The sequence below is a fragment of the Entelurus aequoreus genome, linkage group LG26, assembly GCF_033978785.1.
Source record: "Entelurus aequoreus isolate RoL-2023_Sb linkage group LG26, RoL_Eaeq_v1.1, whole genome shotgun sequence".
NCBI classification, from domain to species: Eukaryota; Metazoa; Chordata; class Actinopteri; order Syngnathiformes; family Syngnathidae; genus Entelurus; species Entelurus aequoreus.
In genome coordinates, this window is record NC_084756.1 from 26,911,468 (window position 1) to 26,932,612 (window position 21,145).

General features: G+C 39.3%; 1 protein-coding gene and 3 non-coding genes across 4 annotated transcripts in view; 2 read left to right on the forward strand and 2 right to left on the reverse strand.

Annotated features, from left to right (window-relative positions):
* ppm1j (protein phosphatase, Mg2+/Mn2+ dependent, 1J) overlaps window positions 1–15,037 on the reverse strand; it is a 60,315-nt gene extending 45,278 nt beyond the window's left edge. The window contains exon 1 of the mRNA XM_062038284.1: window positions 14,650–15,037. Within this exon, the coding sequence (XP_061894268.1) occupies window positions 14,650–14,921 (272 nt within the window). The 5' untranslated portion in view covers window positions 14,922–15,037. The remainder of the gene's footprint in view (window positions 1–14,649) is intronic.
* Window positions 15,038–18,245: 3,208 nt separating this feature from the next.
* trnad-guc (transfer RNA aspartic acid (anticodon GUC)) lies at window positions 18,246–18,317 on the forward strand. Its single transcript has one exon. It is a non-coding gene; the product is annotated as a tRNA-Asp (tRNA).
* Window positions 18,318–19,594: 1,277 nt separating this feature from the next.
* On the reverse strand, window positions 19,595–19,676 carry trnal-aag (transfer RNA leucine (anticodon AAG)). The gene has a single exon. It is a non-coding gene; the product is annotated as a tRNA-Leu (tRNA).
* Window positions 19,677–19,815: 139 nt separating this feature from the next.
* Window positions 19,816–19,887, forward strand: trnad-guc (transfer RNA aspartic acid (anticodon GUC)). Its single transcript has one exon. It is a non-coding gene; the product is annotated as a tRNA-Asp (tRNA).
* Window positions 19,888–21,145: the final 1,258 nt, after the last annotated feature.

Genomic DNA, 21,145 nt, shown 5'->3' on the forward strand with positions numbered 1-21,145 from the left:
CGCAGCCGAGTGTGAAGCGACTGGGACGAGTATCAGCACCTCCAAGTCCAAGTCCATGGTTCTCGCCGGGGAAAGGGTGGAGTGCCATCTCCGAGTTGGGGAGGAGATCTTGCCCCATGTGGAGGAATTCAAGTACCTCGGAGTCTTGAGGGAAGAGTGGATCGTGAGATCGGCAGGAGGATCAATGCGGTGTCTTCAGTAACGCGGACGCTGTATCGAACCGTTGTGGTGAAGAAGGAGCTGAGCCGGAAGGCAAAGCTCTCAATTTACCGGTCGATCTACGTTCCCATCCTCACCTATGGTCATGAGCTTTGGGTTATGACTGAAAGGAGTGTTTCCCATAAACTGCGAAGATACCTGTGGCGGTGGGGGCGTGGTCACCATGACATCATCGAGTAATTTGCATAATTTCCTACAATGATATGATTTTCTCTAAAACGGCTCAAAAAATGTATACTTACTAATTAATAATAACAGTTTTGTTTTAAACGTCCATCCATCCATCCATCCATCCAACAATATAATTACAACACTTTATGTACATATTTATATACAGATTTGAACAATAAGTTATTCACTGAAATATATTTATTAATTGTGGTTCTTACAAAAAATATATCTTATAAAAATATAAAAGCTAAAATGTTATAAAAGCTAAAATGTCTCTTAAAGCTCTGCCTCTTTAATTAGTGCATACTAAATAATTTAACTTTAGCCTACTACTACAACCATATTTTTTACCAGCAACATAAAGTGAAACAGAGGCATAGGTGTCCTGCCACAGTCAGTAACAAATAAACAGAAAACAGTAGTGGTGGTAGATAGACACAGAGCTTCATCAAACGTCTGATCCACTGAACAAAGAGCTCCAAAAGTCTTGATCCCACACTTCTCTTTTGTAAAGTAAATCTGAACAGCCGATATGGGCATCTACATCAACTATATGATTTGCCTGAGAAGCTGGACAGGACAAAATAAATAAATAAAAAATACAAATTTTGTGGCGGCCTTAATTCTTTCGTGGCGGGCCGTCACAAATAAATGAATGTGTGGGAAACACTGGAAAGGACAAGATCACGGGTACAAGCGGCCGAAATTAGTTTCTTCCGCCGGGTCGCGGGTCTCTCCCTTAGAGATAGCGTGAGAAGCTCTGTTATCCGGGCGGAGCTCAAAGTAAAGCCACTGCTCCTCCACATGGAGAGGAGCCAGATGAGGTGGTTCGGGCATCTGGTCCGGATGCCACCCGAGAGCCTCCCTAGGGAGGTGTTTAGGGCACGTCCGACCGGCAGGAGACCCGGAACACGTTGGGAAGACTATGTCTCCCGGCTGGTCCGGGAACGCCTCGGGATCCCCCGAGAGGACTTGGACGAAGTGGCTGGGGAGAGGGAAGTCTGGGCTTCTCTGCTTAGGCCAGGGGTGTCCAAAGTGCGGCCGGGGGCCATTTTCGGCCCGCAGGTCATTTTTTAACGGCCCCACGGCACATTCTAAAAATACGATTAAAAAAAATGAAAAACATAAACAGTGGTATAAAAGAGCAAACAGGTGAAATGTAACAAGAAAATGTTGCTATGTTGACTCTAATAAGACTAAGCTGTCATGCAGGCTGTTTCTTTCTTTAAAAAATAATAATGAATCAAAAACAATGTTATGAATTATTGACCTATTGAAGGCTCCAATTACGTCACATTAAATATTCCACTTTTAGATATTTCTTGGGGGAAAATGTTGCATATTTTGTGTTTGCCATATAAAAAACTATGTTTTTTTTTTTTTTAAAGAAGGGCCTAAAAGGAACAAACAAGGAACATAATAAACAACAATAAAAGTTATAATTGACGCATAGGTCTGAAGTTGATCTCGAGACTATTGTGTTAAAAGTTTTTTTTTTAAATGTACGATTAATTTTTCAACACTTTACTGAGCAGGACCCTTTTGGATCCCCAATAATTTTAGTGGGACTTTTTTTTTTTTTTTTTTTTTTTTTTTTTTTTAAGTGTCATTGCTCAAAAAATAATAATTAATTAAAATCAATGTTGTGATGAGTTATGTTATGAGCCCCAATTATTATATAATCTTAAATGTTCCACTTTAAAATTTTATTGGGGGAAAGTATTGCATATTTTGTGTTTTTTACATAAAAAAACTGGGTTTTCTTTGACAAAAAGGGCATACAACTTAAATCTAAAAAAAAAACACGTTATATTGACAGATAGACCTAATGTTGATTTAGATATTTAAATTTTGAATAATAATAATGTGCCCCACGGCACATTCTAAAAATACGATTAAAAAAAATAAAAAACATAAACAGTGGTATAAAAGAGCAAACAGGTGAAATGTAACAAGAAAATGTTGCTATGTTGACTCTAATAACACTAAGCTGTCATGCAGGCTGTTTCTTTCTTTAAAAAATAATAATGAATCAAAAACAATGTTATGAATTATTGACCTATTCAAGGCTCCAATTACGTCACATTAAATATTCCACTTTTAGATATTTTTTGGGGGAAAATGTTGCATATTCTGTGTTTGCCATATAAAAAACTATGTTTTTTGGGGTTTTTTTTAAAGAAGGGCCTAAAAGGAACAAACAAGGAACATAATAAACAACAATAAAAGTTATAATTGACGCATAGGTCTGAAGTTGATCTCGAGACTATTGTGTTAAAAGTTGTTTTTTAAATGTACGATTAATTTTTCAACACTTTACTGAGCAGGACCCTTTTGGATCCCCAATCATTTTAGTGGGACTTTTTTTTTTTTAAGTGTCATTGCTCAAAAAATAATAATTAATTAAAATCAATGTTGTGATGAGTTATGTTATGAGCCCCAATTATTATATAATCTGAAATGTTCCACTTTAAAATTTTATCGGGGGAAAGTATTGCATATTTTGTGTTTTTTCCATTAAAAAACTGGGTTTTCTATGACAAAAAGGGCATACAACTTAAATCTAAAAAAAAAAAAAACACGTTATATTGACAGATAGACCTAATGTTGATTTAGATATTTAAATTTTGAATAATAATAATAATAATAATACTAAGTAAAATTTTATTGGGGGAAAGTAATGCATATTTTGTGTTTTTTCCATAAAAAAACTGGGTTTTCTTTGACAAAAAGGGCATACAACTTAAATCTAAAAAAAAAAAAAACGTTATATTGACAGATAGACCTAATGTTGATTTAGATATTTAAATTTTGAATAATAATAATAATAATACTAAATAATGACACATTTTTTATATTTTTTTTAACCTAAACCCTATTGGGTCCCCGGGATCAAGCCTGAGTGGAGGCCTAAATGTATATATTTTTTATATATATATTGTATTGTTTTTTAAAATAAAAAATATCAAAATGGCCCCCGCTTGCTTTGATTTTTCAGTGTGCGGCCCTCAGTGGAAAAAGTTTGGACACCCCTGGCTTAGGCTGCTGCCCTCGCAACCCGACCTCGGATAAGCGGAAGCTAATGGATGGATGGATAGATAGCGGAAGTGATATTTTGATGCGAAAATTATTGTTTAAAAACACAGATTTAGATTGAAGCAGTTCAACTTCCTGTCCCTCACTTTCCATATCCCATGTGAGAACTCACCTCTGTACCGTCCTAAATGTTACGGACTGAGAAACCTGATAACAAATACACGGACCGCTCCCCTCCTAATTGCTGATGAACTAAAGAGGCAAAGTAAATTTTATATGTGAGTGAGATGCGCAGCTATCACACAAAAGCACTTTAGTATAAGTGCACTCAGGTCCACTTTCAATGTGCTGCAGCGTCAGTTAGCATCGATTGAAAACGATGCACTTCCAAAAGGCCGGAGAAATAACAACACCACCATGGCGTGTGTCAGATGGCGAGCGCAAAAGACCATAATCCTGCGCAGTATCAGCATTTTGGGCAGCTTTGCGCCCTCCAGCTGGCCTGCACTGCAAAGTCCGTGCAGCCATCATTGATCCGATTCTAACGCACTTGTGTCGCACGCGTGGAGTATCTCAGCTATTCCACTCGCAAACCACGGACAAAATAAACAAGATCCCAGCATGACTCAACTTGTTTTTCTGTGTCCCTCACCAGGCCCACAGGCGGTACAGTGGGGGCCAGAACCTAGTCCGTGCCTTATACACCCTAAAACACACACAGGGAGAATGGAATGTTTTTGCACAGCAGGGAATGTTCCAAAGAAAGAGCGCATTTTGGCCGTAAATAGTGCCGCTGTATTACAGGCTAAAGCACCTGCTGTACACTTAAAGAGAGAATACCAGTGATTAATGGATTATTACCATTTTAAACGGGTTACAGTGGTAAATATACACTACCGTTCAAAAGTTTGGGGTCACCCAAACAATTTTGTGGAATAGCCTTCATTTCTAAGAACAAGAATAGACTGTCGAGTTTCAGATGAAAGTTCTCTTTTTCTGGCCATTTGGAGCGTTTAATTGACCCCACAAATGTGATGCTCCAGAAACTCAATCTGCTCAAAGGAAGGTCAGTTTTGTAGCTTCTGTAACGAGCTGAACTGTTTTCAGATGTGTGAACATGATTGCACAAGGGTTTTCTAATCATCAATTAGCCTTCTGAGCCAATGAGCAAACACATTGTACCATTAGAACACTGGAGTGATAGTTGCTGGAAATGGGCCTCTATACACCTATGTAGATATTGCACCAAAAACCAGAAATTTGCAGCTAGAATAGTCATTTACCACATTAGCAATGTATAGAGTGTATTTCTTTAAAGTTAAGACTACCGTAATTTCCGGACTATAAGCCGCACCTGACTATAAGCCGCACCAGCTAAATTTAGGGGAAAATACAGATTGCTCCATATATAAGCCGCACCCGACTATAAGCCGCAGGGTTTTGATGTGTAATTATCAATCAATCAATCAATGTTTATCTATATAGCCCTAAATCACAAGTGTCTCAAAGGGCTGTACAAGCCACAACGACATCCTCGGTACAGAGCCCATATTACTGTTGTATATAGGGGTTCCTGCTACCACGGAGGGGATTGTCGGGACAGAGATGACTGTTTGGGAACGCAAAGCGTCCCATTTATTAACAATAAATCTTTTAATCATTCAATCAAACCTTCACATCTTTGACATGGCGAACAGCATTCGTGCAGAGTACAAATAATACAATGGTGCAAAGTAATACAATGTGCTCGCCTGTACGTTATCAAAATAACCAGCCTACCGGTATATGAAAAGTCAGTCTTTAATCATTGTGTCATCGTCTTCCTCCTGCGTACTAAAACCAACGAAATCCTCTTCGTCTGTGTCTGAGAAGAACGGGCCGTAAATAAGCCGCACCCTTGTATAAGCCGCAGGGACCAGAACGAGGGGGAAAAGTAGCGGCTTATAGTCCGGAAATTACGGTAGTTTAAAGTTATCTTCATTGAAAAGTACAGTGCTTTTCCTTCAAAAATAAGGACATTTCCATGTGACCCCCAAACTTTTGAACGGTAGTGTATATAGCGCTTTTCTCTAGTGACTCAAAGCGCTTTACATAGTGAAACCCAATATCTAAGTTACATTTCAACCAGAGTGGGTGGCACTGGGAGCAGGTGGGTAAAGTGTCTTGCCCAAGGACACAACGGCAGTGACTAGGATGGCGGAAGCGGGGATCGAACCTGGAACCCTCAAGTTGCTGGCATGGCCACTCTACCAACCGAGCTATGCCGCCCCATAAAAAGCTATGACGATATGATTTTCTTTAAAAATGCTAAGAAAATGTATACATTAAATGGGTTATACTTGTATAGCGCTTTTCTACCTTCAAGGTCCTCAAAGCGCTTTGACACTATTTCCACATTCACACACACATTCACACACTGATGGCGGGAGCTGCCATGCAAGGCCCTAACCACGACCCATCAGGAGCAAGGGTGAAGTGTCTTGCTCAAGGACACAGCGGACGCGACGAAGTTGGTAGAAGGTGGGGATCGAACCGGGAACCCTCAGTTTGCTGGCACAGCCACTCTCCCAACTGCACCACGCCGTCCCCGTATAATGTACGGATTATTTCTGGTTGTGCTTACCAACCTCGAAGCAGGTTTATTTGGAACATGGTGTACTGATAAGTACGACCAGTAGATGGCAGTCACACATAAGAGATCAATTGTTTTTGCTTATTGTATAATTTTTCAAGTGACTAGAGCAGGGGTCACCAACCTTTTTGAAAGCAAGAGCTACTTCTTGGGTAGTGATTAATGCGAAGGGCTACCAGTTTGATACACACTTAAATAAATTGCCAGAAATAGCCTATTTGCTCAATTTACCTTTAACTCTGTTATTATTAATAATTAATGATATTTACACTTAATTGAACGGTTTAAAAGAGGAGAAAACATGAAAAAAATGACAATTAAAATTTGAAACATAGTTTATCTTCAATTTCGACTCTTTAAATTCAACCGAAAAAAAGAAGAGAAAAACTAGCTAATTGGAATCTTTTTGAAAAAATTAAAAAAAGAATTCATGGAACATCATTAGTAATTTTTCCCGATTAAGATTAATTTTAGAATTTTGATGACATGTTTTAAATAGGTTAAAATCCAATCTACACTTTGTTAGAATATATAACAAATTGGACCAAGCTATATTTCTAACAAAGACAAATCATTATTTCTTCTAGATTTTCCAGAACAAAAATTTTAAAAGAAATTCAAAAGACTTTGAAATAAGATTTAAATTTGATTCTACAGATTTTCTAGAGTTGCCAGAATAATTGTTTTGAATTTTAATCATAATAAGTTTGAAGAAATATTTCACAAATATTCTTCGTCGAAAAAACAGAAGCTAAAATGAAGAATTAAATTAAAAAATTTTTATTATTCTTTACAATAAAAAAAATAAATTTACTTGAACATTGATTTACATTGTCAGGAAAGAAGAGGAAGGAATTTAAAAGGTAAAAAGGTATATGTGTTTAAAAATCCTAAAATCATTTTTAAGGTTGTATTTTTTCTCTAAAATTGTCTTTCTGAAAGTTATAAGAAGCAAAGTAAAAAAAAATTAATGAATTTATTTAAACAAGTGAATACCAAGTCTTTAAAATATTTTCTTGGACTTTCAAATTCTATTTGAGTTTTGTCTCTCTTAGAATTAAAAATGTCGGGCAAAGTTAGACCAGCTTGCTAGTAAATAAATAAAATTAAAAAAATAGAGGCTGCTATTTGAGCTATTTTTAGAACAGGCCAGCGGGCTACTCATCTGGTCCTTACGGGCTACCTGGTGCCCGCGGGCACCGCGTTGGTGACCCCTGGTCTAGAGACTTTGTGATTCTTTTCTTCATTAAAAGGGAGTAGCAACAAATCTGGCATCTTCTTCTGGTGTTATTATAGACTGTACTCGTGTTTAGAGCCTCTCCGACAAAAAAACAGCTGTCACACTTGCTTCGCGCTGCTGCTCCAGTTGGACTTTCTTCCCTTAAAAGCCGCTACTGTCCTCTTAATAATTGCACATTTTGTAGATGGCTGTCCGCGGGTACATCTGGGATATATTAAAGTTACGTCCACATTGCAGACCAAACTGATACTATGCTATTTGGTATCTCTACTGTCGATATTTGTATCAATTTGCCCACCTTGTTCACATAAAAGAGCTCTAGCTGGCAGTTAGCATATCCTCCTACGGTGTGTAAGGTAGCATGTTTAGCTAGTCCTCACCCTCAAATGGTAATGATACTTTTAAGAAACGTAGTTTATTTGCCGCAATGGCGGCGAGTATTACGGACTTAGAAGTGGCTTTGCAGTTAACATTAGAAATTAGACCCTAGCAAGAATGCTACATTCTGTCGTTCGCTTGTCTCTGTCAAGTTTGCGGACACAGCTACAACGCGCATTGTTACAAAAGGATGTAACAGTCTTGCGGTTTGACAGTCTTCACAATAAAGCCGTGACGTGTGACAGTGTCAAACGACAACATGGCGAGCGTAGTTTTATTCTGGCACTTTTGAATTGACCGGTTTTAAATACACTACATCAGTGTTTTTCAACCACTGTGCCGCGGCACACCGGTGTGTCGTGAGATACAGTCTGGTGGGCCGTGGGAGATTATCTAATTTCACACATTTGGCTTAAAAATATTTTTTGCAAACCAGTAATTACAGTCTGCAAATGATGTGTTGTTGTTGAGTGTCGGTGCTGTCTAGAGCTCGGCAGAGTAACTGTGTAATACTCTTCCATATCAGCCGGTGGCTAATTGCTTTGTAAATGTAGGTAAAAAGGTGTCTGATGCTAAAACAAAAAATAAACAAAAGGTGAGTGCCCTTAAGGAAGGGCATTGAAGCTTAGGGAAGGCTATGCAGAACAAAGTTAGAATTGAACTGGCTACAGAGTAAACAAAAACAGAATGCTGGACGACAGCAAAGACTTACTGTGGAGCAAAGACGGCGTCCACAATGTACATCCCAACATGACATGACAATCAACAATGTCCCCACAAAGAAGGATAAAAACAACTGAAATATTCTTGATTGCTAAAACAAAGTAGATGCGGGAAATATCGCTCAAAGGAAGACATGAAACTGCTACAGGAAAATACCAAAAAAAAAAAAAAGACAAAAAGCCACCAAAATAGGAGCGCAAGACAAGAACTAAAACCCTACACACAGGAAAACCGCAAAAAAGTCAAAATAAGTCAGGGCGTGATGTGACAGGTGGTGACAGTACACCTACTTTGAGACAAGAGCTATATTGATGCATGTTTAGTTATGGTTTAAAGTCATATCCAACAATTGCGACAATGACTTTTAACTGTCAACTGAGTTTATGATTTCTGCTGGAGGTGTGCCTCCGGATTTTTTCAATGCAAAAAATGTGCCTTGGTTAAAAAAAGGTTGAAAAACACTGCACTGCATCTCCCAAAATCTTTTGCGCATAGCAGGACCGGCAAGGTGTAGGGATGATGTTTGATAAGGAATTATCGAGTTCGAGCCTATTATCGAATCCTCTTATCGAACCGATTCCTTATCGATTATCTTATGGAGTCCAGATAGGTTGTTGTATATGGAAAAAAACACACAATATTTGGTTTAACAAAAGCTCACTTTTATTATATGATAAAAAAATAAAATCTAATAAATAAATAAATATTGACTGTTACCCACCTAAAAAAATAAAATAAAATAAATAAATATTGACTGTTGTTACCCAAAGTATATTAAGTGGGATTTTTCAGAGAAACAAATATATACAGTAACACAAAAACAACCTGTCTCTGTGATCACTATAGGTGTATAAATAATAATATAGTGTTAAATAAAATCAGTCCCTTGGGCACAAAACTGAAAATAATACAGCTCTCCAAAAAGTGCACTTCTGCTGCTATTTGACATAACTGTTTGTTATGATGCTTTGACATTTTTGCACTTTGAAGAAAGAAAGAAAATTCTATGAAGAGAAAAGTTGTTTGCAAATGTGGTTACAATGCTAAAAAATGAAAAGTTAAAGCTAAAAAAAGAAATACACTTTATTGAGTTAACATTATTTCTTTTTGGGGGAAAAATGTTATGAGCTAGAGATTATAACAACTACACTACCCAGCATGCAACGGGAGTTACGAGCATGCGCGGTAGCCCCGAAAAGTGTTGCATGTTGCCACGCTGTGAAAGTAAACGTCAAGAACTCAGCCAACACGCCTCGTCTGCATTATTTATAATTAGACAGACAACACATATACAGTGTGATTTTGTAACGTTTACAAGGAAAGAAAAACAAAAGTTCAAAAAGGGAGATGTGTTGTATATATATGTATGTGCTGCAGTGTTGTATATATATGTATGTGCTGCGGTTGTTTTAAGAACGTTGCGCCAGCTGCCGTAAAGGAGGTGCGTTGCTAGCCTGGTTGCTATGTTTCTGGTTGGTCGTAAAAGTGTTCATCATGTATTTTACCCTGCTAAAATCCCTCAATAAAGTTATTCGATGGATTATAGCTTTTGTTTTGAACTTTATTACACCTTGGAGCGCTTTTTCTCGTCCATTGTTTTCCTGCTTTCCCTATCTGCGCCTAATGACTGAGCTACGTGACGTCAATTCTTGTGATGTCCCACGGAGCATTTCTGGTCGGGACGGGATTCGTTCCCAGCGATTCGAATAAAGAACCAACTCTTTTTCTTTACTATAGTGGTCTCGATAACGGGTACCGGTTCTCAAAAAGAGATTCGAGTCCGAGGACTCGGTTCTTTTCTTATCAAACAACCGGGAAAACCGGTTTCGAGTATCATCCCTAGCAAGGTGGGAGCGTTGGACGCCGTAAAGGGGAAAAAAAAAAAGACACGTAGTAGATAAAAATCATTGTTTTTTTCGGACATTTCCTAAAATTTTCATCAAAATCTGTCCATAACTTTTTTGAGTTATGTTGCTAACAAACCCTGGTGAGAACAGAAGGTAATAAAGTCTGCAACACTTCAAAGCAAAACAAAGCGCCACTTTTGATCTCAAGTGTTTTCAAACTGACAATATTTGCTTGTAGTAAAAAATATAATTTAAAACATTTTAGCGTTATGTATTTAATTACAGTAAGTATGTTCCTGCCACTTCATTTTACACACCGTAACATTTTTACCAATCCTTTTTTTTTTTTTTAAACAAAACCACAATAATATCAAACAGTGGCCTTAATACCGTGACAATATCATTAACCCAGCGGGCACAAAACATTAAAACAACGATGAGAACTTGTTGAATTAGGTCCTGACATTGAGCAACTCAAACATAACGTTGAAACAACATGCTTTATGACAACGTTTAATCAATGTTGGGTTCTGACGTTGATTTGACCATCGAAATGTGGCCATTTTCCAACCGGTATTCCACAACACAAATACAACGTTGAAACAACATGCTTTTTGATGACATTTATTCAATGTCAGGTTGTGACGTTGATTAAACCATTGAAACCGGAATTCAAAAATGCGACCGCCCTCTTCTCCGCTCCCTCCTTCCCTGCTTGCTCTCTTCGTTTTGTCTTGTCTGAACTTTTTTGAAGCCTCTTTCTTTGCGCTGCCCTCAAATCTAAACATCGAACATGGATATGATCAGCTGGACTCTCGACGCAATTGACAAAGTCTTATCGACAAGGAAAAGAGGTTCGGGGCTGCCCTGATGGAACCATTGCTGCGGGGTACGTGAGAGACTCCTGGGATAAAAGGAGAATCATGTGCCTCTCAGTCCTTTCCATCGAGGACGTGGAAGACATCTACCTATTTGGAACCGTGATCGCGGGGCACCTGCTGATTGGGCTGGGCATTGCTCTGGTGTATCGTCAAATTCGGAAGACGATGGCAGCCGCTCAAGGAGCCCAACGGCTGTTCGTCGCAATGGAAGGATTGGGCCGGGCTGTGGGAACACAGACTGTGGCGATTTCTGAACTGAATCGCAAAATGGATCACATCATGGAGAAGTTTGCTGAGAAGGAGAATCGAATTGAATTTGAGAGAAACCAGCACGGACACATAGAGCAGGCAAGTCATTGTTTTGACTGCTCGAAGAAAACAACATCCTAATCTACGATTTGACTCCCTCGAATGGCCTTGACGCTATCAGGAACAGGCTGTTCTGAAAAACACCCCCGAGGACACCTCAACGATGGACGCTTTTGACTTCCCTTTTTCTCAACAACACCTGGTGTCGAACTTTGAGACCGGCCCTAGTCCACAAAAACATTTCAACATCACACCCAAGTTAATTGGGCATACATGCACGCACCCGCCCCTTCCTCAACCAACGCCTTCACCACTGCTTAATTCCTGGGGTTATGGATGGCCAGTAGCGCTTTATAGCAGCAGGCCGGCCTCCAGGGCCCCAAATCCCCCCCACCCCCCTTCTTTTGCGAGTTGTTGTGATTATTATTATAAGAAGGAAAAAAACATACACACTACCATTCAAAAGTTTGGGGTCACATGTAAATGTCCTTATTTTTGAAGGAAAAGCACTGTACTTTTCAATGAAGATAACTTTAAACTAGTCTTAACTTGAAAGAAATACACTCTATACATTGCTAATGTGGTAAATGACTATTCTAGCTGCAAATGTCTGCTTTTTGGTGCAATATCTACATAGGTGTATAGAGGCCCATTTCCAGCAACTATCACTCCAGTGTTCTAATGGTACAATGTGTTTGCTCATTGGCTCAGAAGGCTAATTGATGATTAGAAAACCCTTGTGCAATCATGTTCACACATCTGAAAACAGTTTAGCTCGTTACAGAAGCTACAAAACTGACCTTCCTTTGAGCAGATTGAGTTTCTGGAGCATTACATTTGTGGGATCAATTAAACGCTCAAAATGGCCAGAAAAAGAGAACTTTCATCCGTAACTCGACAGTCTATTCTTGTTCTTAGAAATGAAGGCTATTCCACAAAATTGTTTGGGTGACCCCAAACTTTTGAACGGTAGTGTATATAAGTCGCATTTTTGGGGAAATGTATTTGATAAAAGCCAACACCAAGAATAGACATTTGAAAGGCAATTTAAAATAAATAAAGAATAGTGAACAACAGGCTGAATAAGTGTACGTTATATGAGGCGTAAATAACCAACTGAGAAGGTGCCTGGTATGTTAACGTAACATATTATGGTAAGAGTCATTCAAATAACTATAACATATAGAACATGCTATACGTTTACCAAACAATCTGTCACTCCTAATCGCTAAATCCCATGAAATCTTATACGTCTAGTCTGTGGCGAAGTTGGTAGAGTGGCCGTGCCAGCAATCGGAGGGTTGCTGGTTACTGGGATTCAATCCCCACCTTCTACCATCCTAGTCACGTCCGTTGTGTCCTTGGGCAAGACACTTCACCCTTGCTCCTGATGGCTGCTGGTTAGCGCCTTGCATGGCAGCTCCCGCCATCAGTGTGTGAATGTGTGTGTGAATGTGGAAATAGTGTCAAAGCGCTTTGAGTACCTTGAAGGTAGAAAAGCGCTATACAAGTATAACCCATTTATCATTTATTTATTTACGTTAATGAGCTAAATAATATTATTTGATATTTTACGGTAATGTGTTAATCATTTCACTAGGCATGTCCGATAATGGCTTTTTGCCGATATCCGATATTCCGATATTGTCCAACTCTTTAATTACCGATACCGATATCAACCGATACCGATATCAACCGATATATGCAGTCGTGGAATTAACACATTATTATGCCTAATTTGGACAACCAGGTATGGTGAAGATAAGGTACTTTTTAAAAAAAAAAATAAAACAAGATAACTAAATTAAAAACATTTTCTTGAATAAAAAAGAAAGTAAAACAATATAAAAACAGTTACATAGAAACTAGTAATTAATGAAAATGAGTAAAATTAACTGTTAAAGGTTAGTACTATTAGTGGAGCAGCAGCACTTTGGACACCTTTGATCTAAGTGTTCTAACTACACTATATTGCTACACTATAAAATCAATCAATCAATGTTTATTTATATAGCCCTAAATCACAAGTGTCTCAAAGGGCTGCACAAGCCACAACGACATCCTCTGTTCAGAGCCCACATAAGGGCAAAGAAAAACTCACAACCCGGTGGGACGTCGATGTGAATGACTATGAGAAACCTTGGAGAGGACCGCAGATGTGGGTGACCTTTTTTGCCAATATTTGATATTCCGATATTGTCCAACTCTTAATTACCGATACCGATATCAACCGATACCGATATATACAGTCGTGGAATTAACACATTATTATGCCTAATTTGGACAACAAGGTATGGTGAAGATAAGGTCCTTTTTAAAAAAAATTATTAAATAAAATAAGATTAAAAAAATTAAAAACATTTTCTTGAATAAAAAAGAAAGTAAGACAATATAAAAACAGTTACATAAAAACTAGTAATTAATGAAAATGAGTAAAATTAAGTGTTAAAGGTTAGTACTGTTAGTGGAGCAGCAGCACGCACAATCATGTGTGCTTACGGACTGTATCCCTTGCAGACTGTATTGATATATATTGATATATAATGTAGGAAGCAGAATATTGATAACAGAAAGAAATGGGGGGAGGGAGGTTTTTTGGGTTGGTGCACTAATTGTAAGTGTATCTTGTGTTTTTTATGTTGATTTAATAAATAAATAAATAAAAAATAAAAAAAACGATACAGATAATAAAAAAAACGATACCGATAATTTCCGATATTACATTTTAGCGCATTTATAGGGAAGGACATCCCTACATTTCACACATAAGTCGCTCCTGAGTATAAGTCGCACCCCCGGCCAAACTATGAAACAAACTGCGATTTATAGTCCGAAAAATACGGTAAATAAAAAATCGATTTTTAAAAAAATGAGAATCGATTCTGAATCGCACAACATGAGAATCGCGATTCGAATTCGAATCGTTTTTTCCCCCACACCCCTAGAAGCTATGCTGCAACAGAAGTAGTGTCGTAGCAAGGCAGCAACAGGCAAAGTTTGGAACCTTCAACTCTAGGAGTATCAGACCAGAAGGGTAACAAACACCTTGGCAGGTAGGGTTGATGCTCTGCAATGCAGCAGCCTTTCATTTGAGGGCCATAATCTTGCAGATGCTGCAGTGTTCTGTGAGCTGCCAGCACCCAACACCTCCTAAATGTCGAAACACCTTAAAAGACGATAAAAAAACAGCCCCAAATGGACGCCTGTACTTACTCAGCGTATCCCGTTTGCCAAGGCAGTCTGCTGCCTCTCTTCAGCGTCAGCACCGGCCGCGACGCGTGTTCGGTGGAATACTGCAGGAGCTCCGGCGTGAGCTCCAGGAAGTCCGGGCGGCCGTAGGGGAAGCGCGGCGGAAGGCCGTCGGCTCCTCCGGGCTGCGAGCTTCCTCCGTGATGGTGGTGGTGGTGGTGATGGTGGCCGTGGGGCATCATCCCTCCCACCAGCGTGTTCATGGCGCTCTTCACTTTACTAATCATCGTCGGCATCGACTCAACCAAACAAAAACAAAAAGGAGGATGAAAGAAAAGGACCCGCGCGGGTGGAGTAAACAGACGCAGTCCGCGACGAGGAGCATTTCAGGAAGCAGGTTTTTTTTTTTTTTTTTTTTGGCTTCCTCTATGCACCCATGTGACGACCAGGCGGTGTTTGTCTGATTCAAAGCCAATAAAAAATCCCCCTCCGGCCGCCGTGAGACCTGCAGGAGGTAACGTGAGCACCCACGGCCTTTTTAATGCAGCAAACATTTCAACGTCTTTCATTGGATTTACAGTCAGCGTACATCAGCACAATGGAATCACTTTTCTGTTTACATACGAATGATCGACATTATTAGTAGTTCTGTGAATAGTAGGGCACCTATAATGATTTAGGGCTGCAACAACTAATCGATTAAATCGATTAAATCGATTAAAATCGATTAAAATCGATTATAAAAATAGTTGGCGATTAATTCAGTCATCGATTCGTTGGATCTATTCTATGCGCATGCGCAGAGGCATTTTTTTCTTTTTTTTTTCTTTTAAATTTTTATTGAATTTTTTTTATAAACCTTTATTTATAAACTGCAACATGTACAAACAGCTGAGAAACAATAATCAAAATAAGTATGGTGCCAGTATGCTGTTTTTTTTCAATAAAATACTGGAAAGGATAGAAATGTAGTTTGTCTCTTTTATCCGATTATTAATCGATTAATCGAAGTAAGAATCGACAGATTAATCGATCATCAAATTAATCGTTAGTTGCAGCCCTATAACGATTAAACCCAATTCCGATTCTCGGGGTGATGATTCGATTCAGAATCATTCGATCGTTCGATTCAAATTATTTATTTTATTTATTTTCATTTTCATTCATCATTCTGAATCTTTATGTAAGACAATAACACATATGTATTTGTAATGCACTCTTAACTAGTAAATAAATTAGGGCTGCAACAACTAATCGATTAAATCGATTAAAATCGATTATAAAAATAGTTGCCGATGAATTTAGTCATCGATTCGTTGGATCTATGCTATGCGCATGCGCAAAGGCATTTTTTCTTTTTTTTAAATGTTGTTTAATTTTTTTATTTTTTTTATAAACCTTTATTTATAAACTGCAACATGTACAAACAGCTGAGAAACAATAATCAAAATAAGTATGGTGCCAGTAGGCAAGGCAAGGCAAGGCAACTTTATTTGTATAGCGCTTTTCATACACAAGGCAGACTCAAAGTGCTTCACAGACAACAAAGTGAAATGAAAGAAAATAAAAGCAAAATTAAAATGCAGACAATAAAAATAAAAACAGTGCAGACGTTAAAAGTTAAAAGATTAAAAGATTTAGCTGAAAGCTAAGGTGAACATAAAAGTCTTCAGTCTAGTTTTAAAAGTAGTGAGAGTTGGGGAGAGTCTGACATCTTCAGGAAGTTTATTCCAGCTATGTGTTGCATAGTGACTGAATGATGATCTCCCTTGATTTGACTTTACTCTTGGAACCGCTAACAGATTGGTCTCAGAAGATCTTAGTGATCTAGAGGGCGTATATAGTGGGAGCATATCAGTGATATACTTGGTATATCACTGATATGTTGTATGCTGGTTTTTCCCCCAATAAAATACTGGAAAGGATAGAAATGTAGTTTGTCTCTTTTATCCGATTATTAATCGATTAATCGAAGTAATAATAGACAGATTAATCGATTATCAAATTAATCGTTAGTTGCAGCCCTATAACGATTCAACCCAATTCCGATTCTCGGGGTGATGATTCGATTCAGAATCATTCGATCATTCGATTCAAATTATTTTTTTAAATGTATTTTAATTTTCATTCATCATTCTGAATCTTTATGTAAGACAAGAACAAATATGTATTTGTAATGTACTCTTCACTAGTAAATAAATGCGAGCAAAAGTCAGTTTACAATGGAGTCAATAGGAGTCGCTATTCCAACTCCATGATTTGATTCAGAATCATCCGATCATTCGATTCAAAACATTTTTCTTTTTCATTTTTATTCATCATTCTCAATCTTTATGTAAGACAAGAACACATATGTATTTGTAATGCACTCTTAACTAGTAATTAAATGCGAGCAAAAGTCAGTTTACGATGGAGTCAATAGGGGACTCCAAGATTCGATTCAGAATCATTCGGTTCAAACTAATTTTTTTAATTTATTTTAATTTTCATCCATCATTCTGAATCTTTATGTAAGACAATAACACATATGTATTTGTAATGCACTCTTAACTAGTAAATAAATGCGAGCAAAAGTCAGTTTACAATAAGATCAATAGGAGTCGCTATTCCAACTCCATGATTCGACTAAGAATCATCCGATCATTCGATTCAAAATTATTATTTTTTTCATTTTTATTCATCATTTTCAATCTTTATGTAAGGCAAGAACACATATGTATTTGTAATGCACTCTTAACTAGTAAATAAATGCGAGCAAAAGTCAGTTTACAATGGAGTCAATAGTGGTCACTATTCCGACTCCGTGATTCAATTCAGAATCATTCGATTCTAACTCTTTTTTTTGTAATTTAATTTTCATTCATCATTCTGAATCTTTATGTAGGACAAGAACACATATGTATTTGTAATGCACTCTTAACTAGTAAATAAATGCGAGCAAAAGTCAGTTTACAGTGGAGACAATAGGAGTCGATATTCCGAGTCTATGATTCGATTCACGATTGGTGTAGTCCGTGTTGATGTTAAGGTTGTTGTTTCTACACAATGTCACCAGACAGGCCAACTCCCTCCTGCAAGTGGCTCTGTGCCAGCCAGTGAGACATCCTATTACTGCGGTGTGATCCAAATACAGAAACAGATAAAAGTGGCCTGAATGTCTTAAGTAGGGGCGGAGATCTTCAAACGACATGTTGATAAACATACACACACGTCCACCTTTTTTCTTTACCGGAGGCTGCTGCGGGGCCTTAAAACTGTGCTGGTTGTGTTCTTTTTATTGCATACCTGGCCTGGAGAACTCCAAAGCCAACGTGTTTGCCCTATTTTTGCAAGCTTTCCAAATTAGGCCCAGGGTCTTATCGCCTCAGTCAGGGAAGATACAAGTGTGTTACCAGCAAAAATGGCAGTGGTGGGATTTGAACCCACGCCTCCAGAGAGACTGGAGCCTAAATCCAGCGCCTTACTACCACAAGGTGCTACCCTGAACGAGAGCTTTTAACGGATCAATTTGTCGGCATTATGAGATGGCAGAAAGATGAAATTGCAACGCTTTGGTTGTGGCATGGCAGGCAAAAGCCACGAACGTTGGCTTGTCCCTTGGAAAAGGTAGAGCAAAGCAGTCCTCGTTAGTATAGTGGACAGTATCTCCGCCTGTCACGCGGAAGACCAGGGTTCGATTCCCTGACGGGGAGGTGATTCAAGTGTCTCTTATTTTCATCAGTTATAATCTTGTTGAAATTGGAGAAGTGACCACAGTATCCTTCCCTCAATGTTGTGGTGTGTGGATTCGGCTTTGCTGCACAGCCCTGCAGAAATCAAACACAGTATTTTACTAACGTTTGTCAGAAGAAAAGCTCAAACAAGAAACAGACCCTCGTCTCGCTCTGTTTGACCAAGAACCAGCAAAGAAGAGATTAAAATCAAGGCAAAACTTCCTACATTCAGTATAAGCCCTGATTGACAGCCATCACAGCAACAGGTTGGCCCTCTGCTCTAGCCGCCGGGAGAAAGCCTCACACAAATCCTCTCTATGCCTAAGCAAATGTATTCTGCCCGGCTCCAGAGAAGTGTGGCCTTTTTGGCCCTGGCCTTGGCCTAAATCGCCCAAGATCTGAGAAACGGATCGTTGCAAGGTATCCATGAACAAAAGAGGCTATGAGGATAGTTCTACAGCATGTTAGTGTGGAGGAGTGCAGACGATGAGTCATTTGTTAGTCTGCTCTCTCCTGCCTGTGCAGTGCAACCAACAAAATCTGGAAGCTGTCAGTGACTAGGCTGGTTGTGTGTGGAGAACTGGAAAGGTGTCGCACAGTGGAACTCGAAGAAGACAAGAAAGAGGAAAGCTGAGAATCTCAGGGATCTTGTTTTGGCCAAAGTTGAGCAACGTCAGAAATGCGAATTGTATTCTTTGAACCGAGGAAACTTTCGTGTCTTAGGCGACAGTGAAGTGATAACCACTACACAATGGAAAGTGCTGCATGAATTTGGACTTGGACGTTGAAACATTATACAAGTCTAACAAGAGCAAACAGACTTTCCTTCCTCATGTCTTCTATTGTCTTCTTGGTGTAGTCCGTGTTGAGGTTAAGGATGTTTCTGCACAATGTCACCAGACAGGCCAACTCCCTCCTGCAAGTGGCTCCGTGCCGGCCAGTGAGACATCCTATTACTGCGGTGTGATCCAAATACAGAAACAGATAAAATTGGCCTGAATGTCTTAAGTAGGGGCAGAGATCTTCAAACGACATGTTGATAAACATACACACACATCCACCTTTTAGCTTTACCGGAGGCTGCTGCGGGGCCTTAAAACTGTGCTGGTTGTGTTTTTTTCATTGCATACCTGGCGTGAAAAACTCCAAAGCCAACGTGTTTGCCCTGTTTTTGCAAGCTTTCCAAAGCTTTCCAAATTAGGCCCAGGGTCTTATCACCTCAGTCAGGGAAGATACAAGTGTGTTACCAGCAAAAGTGGCAGTGGTGGGATTTGAACCCACGCCTCCAGAGAGACTGGAACCTTAATCCAGCGCCTTAGACCGCTCGGCCACACTACCCTGAACGATTGCTTTTAACAGATCAATTTGTCGGCAGTTTGAGATGGCAGAAAAATAAAATTGCAACGCTTTGGTTGTGGCATGGCAGGCAAAAGCCACGAACGTTGGCTTGTCCCTTGGAAAAGGTTGGGGAAAGCAGTCCTCGTTAGTATAGTGGACAGTATCTCCGCCTGTCACGCGGAAGACCAGGGTTCGATTCCCTGACGGGGAGGTGATTCAAGTGTCTCTTATTTTCATCAGTTATAATCTTGTTGAAATTGGAGAAGTGACCACAGTATCCTTCCCTCAATGTTGTGGTGTGTGGACTCGGCTTTGCTGCACAGCCCTGCAGAAATCAAACACAGTATTTTACTAGCGTTTGTCAGAAGAAAAGCTCAAACAACAAACAGACCCTCGTCTCGCTCTGTTTGACCAAGAACCAGCAAAGAAGAGATTAAAATCAAGGCAAAACTTCCTACATTCAGTATAAGCCCTGATTGACAGCCATCACAGCAACAGGTTGGCCCTCTGCTCTAGCCGCCGGGAGAAAGCCTCACACAAATCCTCTCTATGCCTAAGCAAATGTATTCTGCCCGGCTCCAGAAAAGTGTGGCCTTTTTGGTCCTGGCCTTGGCCTAAATCGCCCAAGATCTGAGAAACGGATCGTTGCAAGGTATCCATGAACAAAAGAGGCTATGAGGATAGTTCTACAGCATGTTAGTGTGGAGGAGTGCAGACGATGAGTCATTTGTTAGTCTGCTCTCTCCTGCCTGTGCAGTGCAACCAACAAAATCTGGAAGCTGTCAGTGACTTGGCTGGTTGTGTGTGGAGAACTGGAAAGGTGTCGCACAGTGGAACTCAAAGAAGACAAGAAAGAGGAAAGCTGAGAATCTCATGGATCTTTTTTTGGCCAAAGTTGAGCAACGTCCACATTGCCTTTCTGGAAAATGTCAGCGATAATGATTTGTATCTAATGAGCAAGAAAGTCAAGTAAGTTTTTTATAAATTGTCAGATCTGAGCAAGGGTTGAACATTTGTTCCTTGACCGGGAATCGAACCAGGGCCACAGCAGTGAAAGCAACAAATCCTAGGCACTAGACCACCAGGGAGCTGATATAGCCTCAGACAATCGTCTCCTACATGGTTTCTTGACAGACAGGTGAAGCACCCATTGCATTCGTGTACCATGTCAGAAATGTGAATTGTATTCTTTGAACCGAGGAAACTTTAGTGTCTTAGGCGACAGTGAAGTGATAACCACTACACAATGGAAAGTGCTGCATGAATTTGGACTTGGACTTTGGAACATTATACAAGTCTAACAAGAGCAAACAGACTTTCCTTCCTCATGTCTTCTATTGTCTTCTTGGTGTAGTCCGTGTTGAGGTTAAGGTTGTTTCTACACAATGTCACCAGACAGGCCAACTCCCTCCTGCAAGTGGCTCCGTGCCGGCCAGTGAGACATCCTATTACTGCGGTGTGATCCAAAT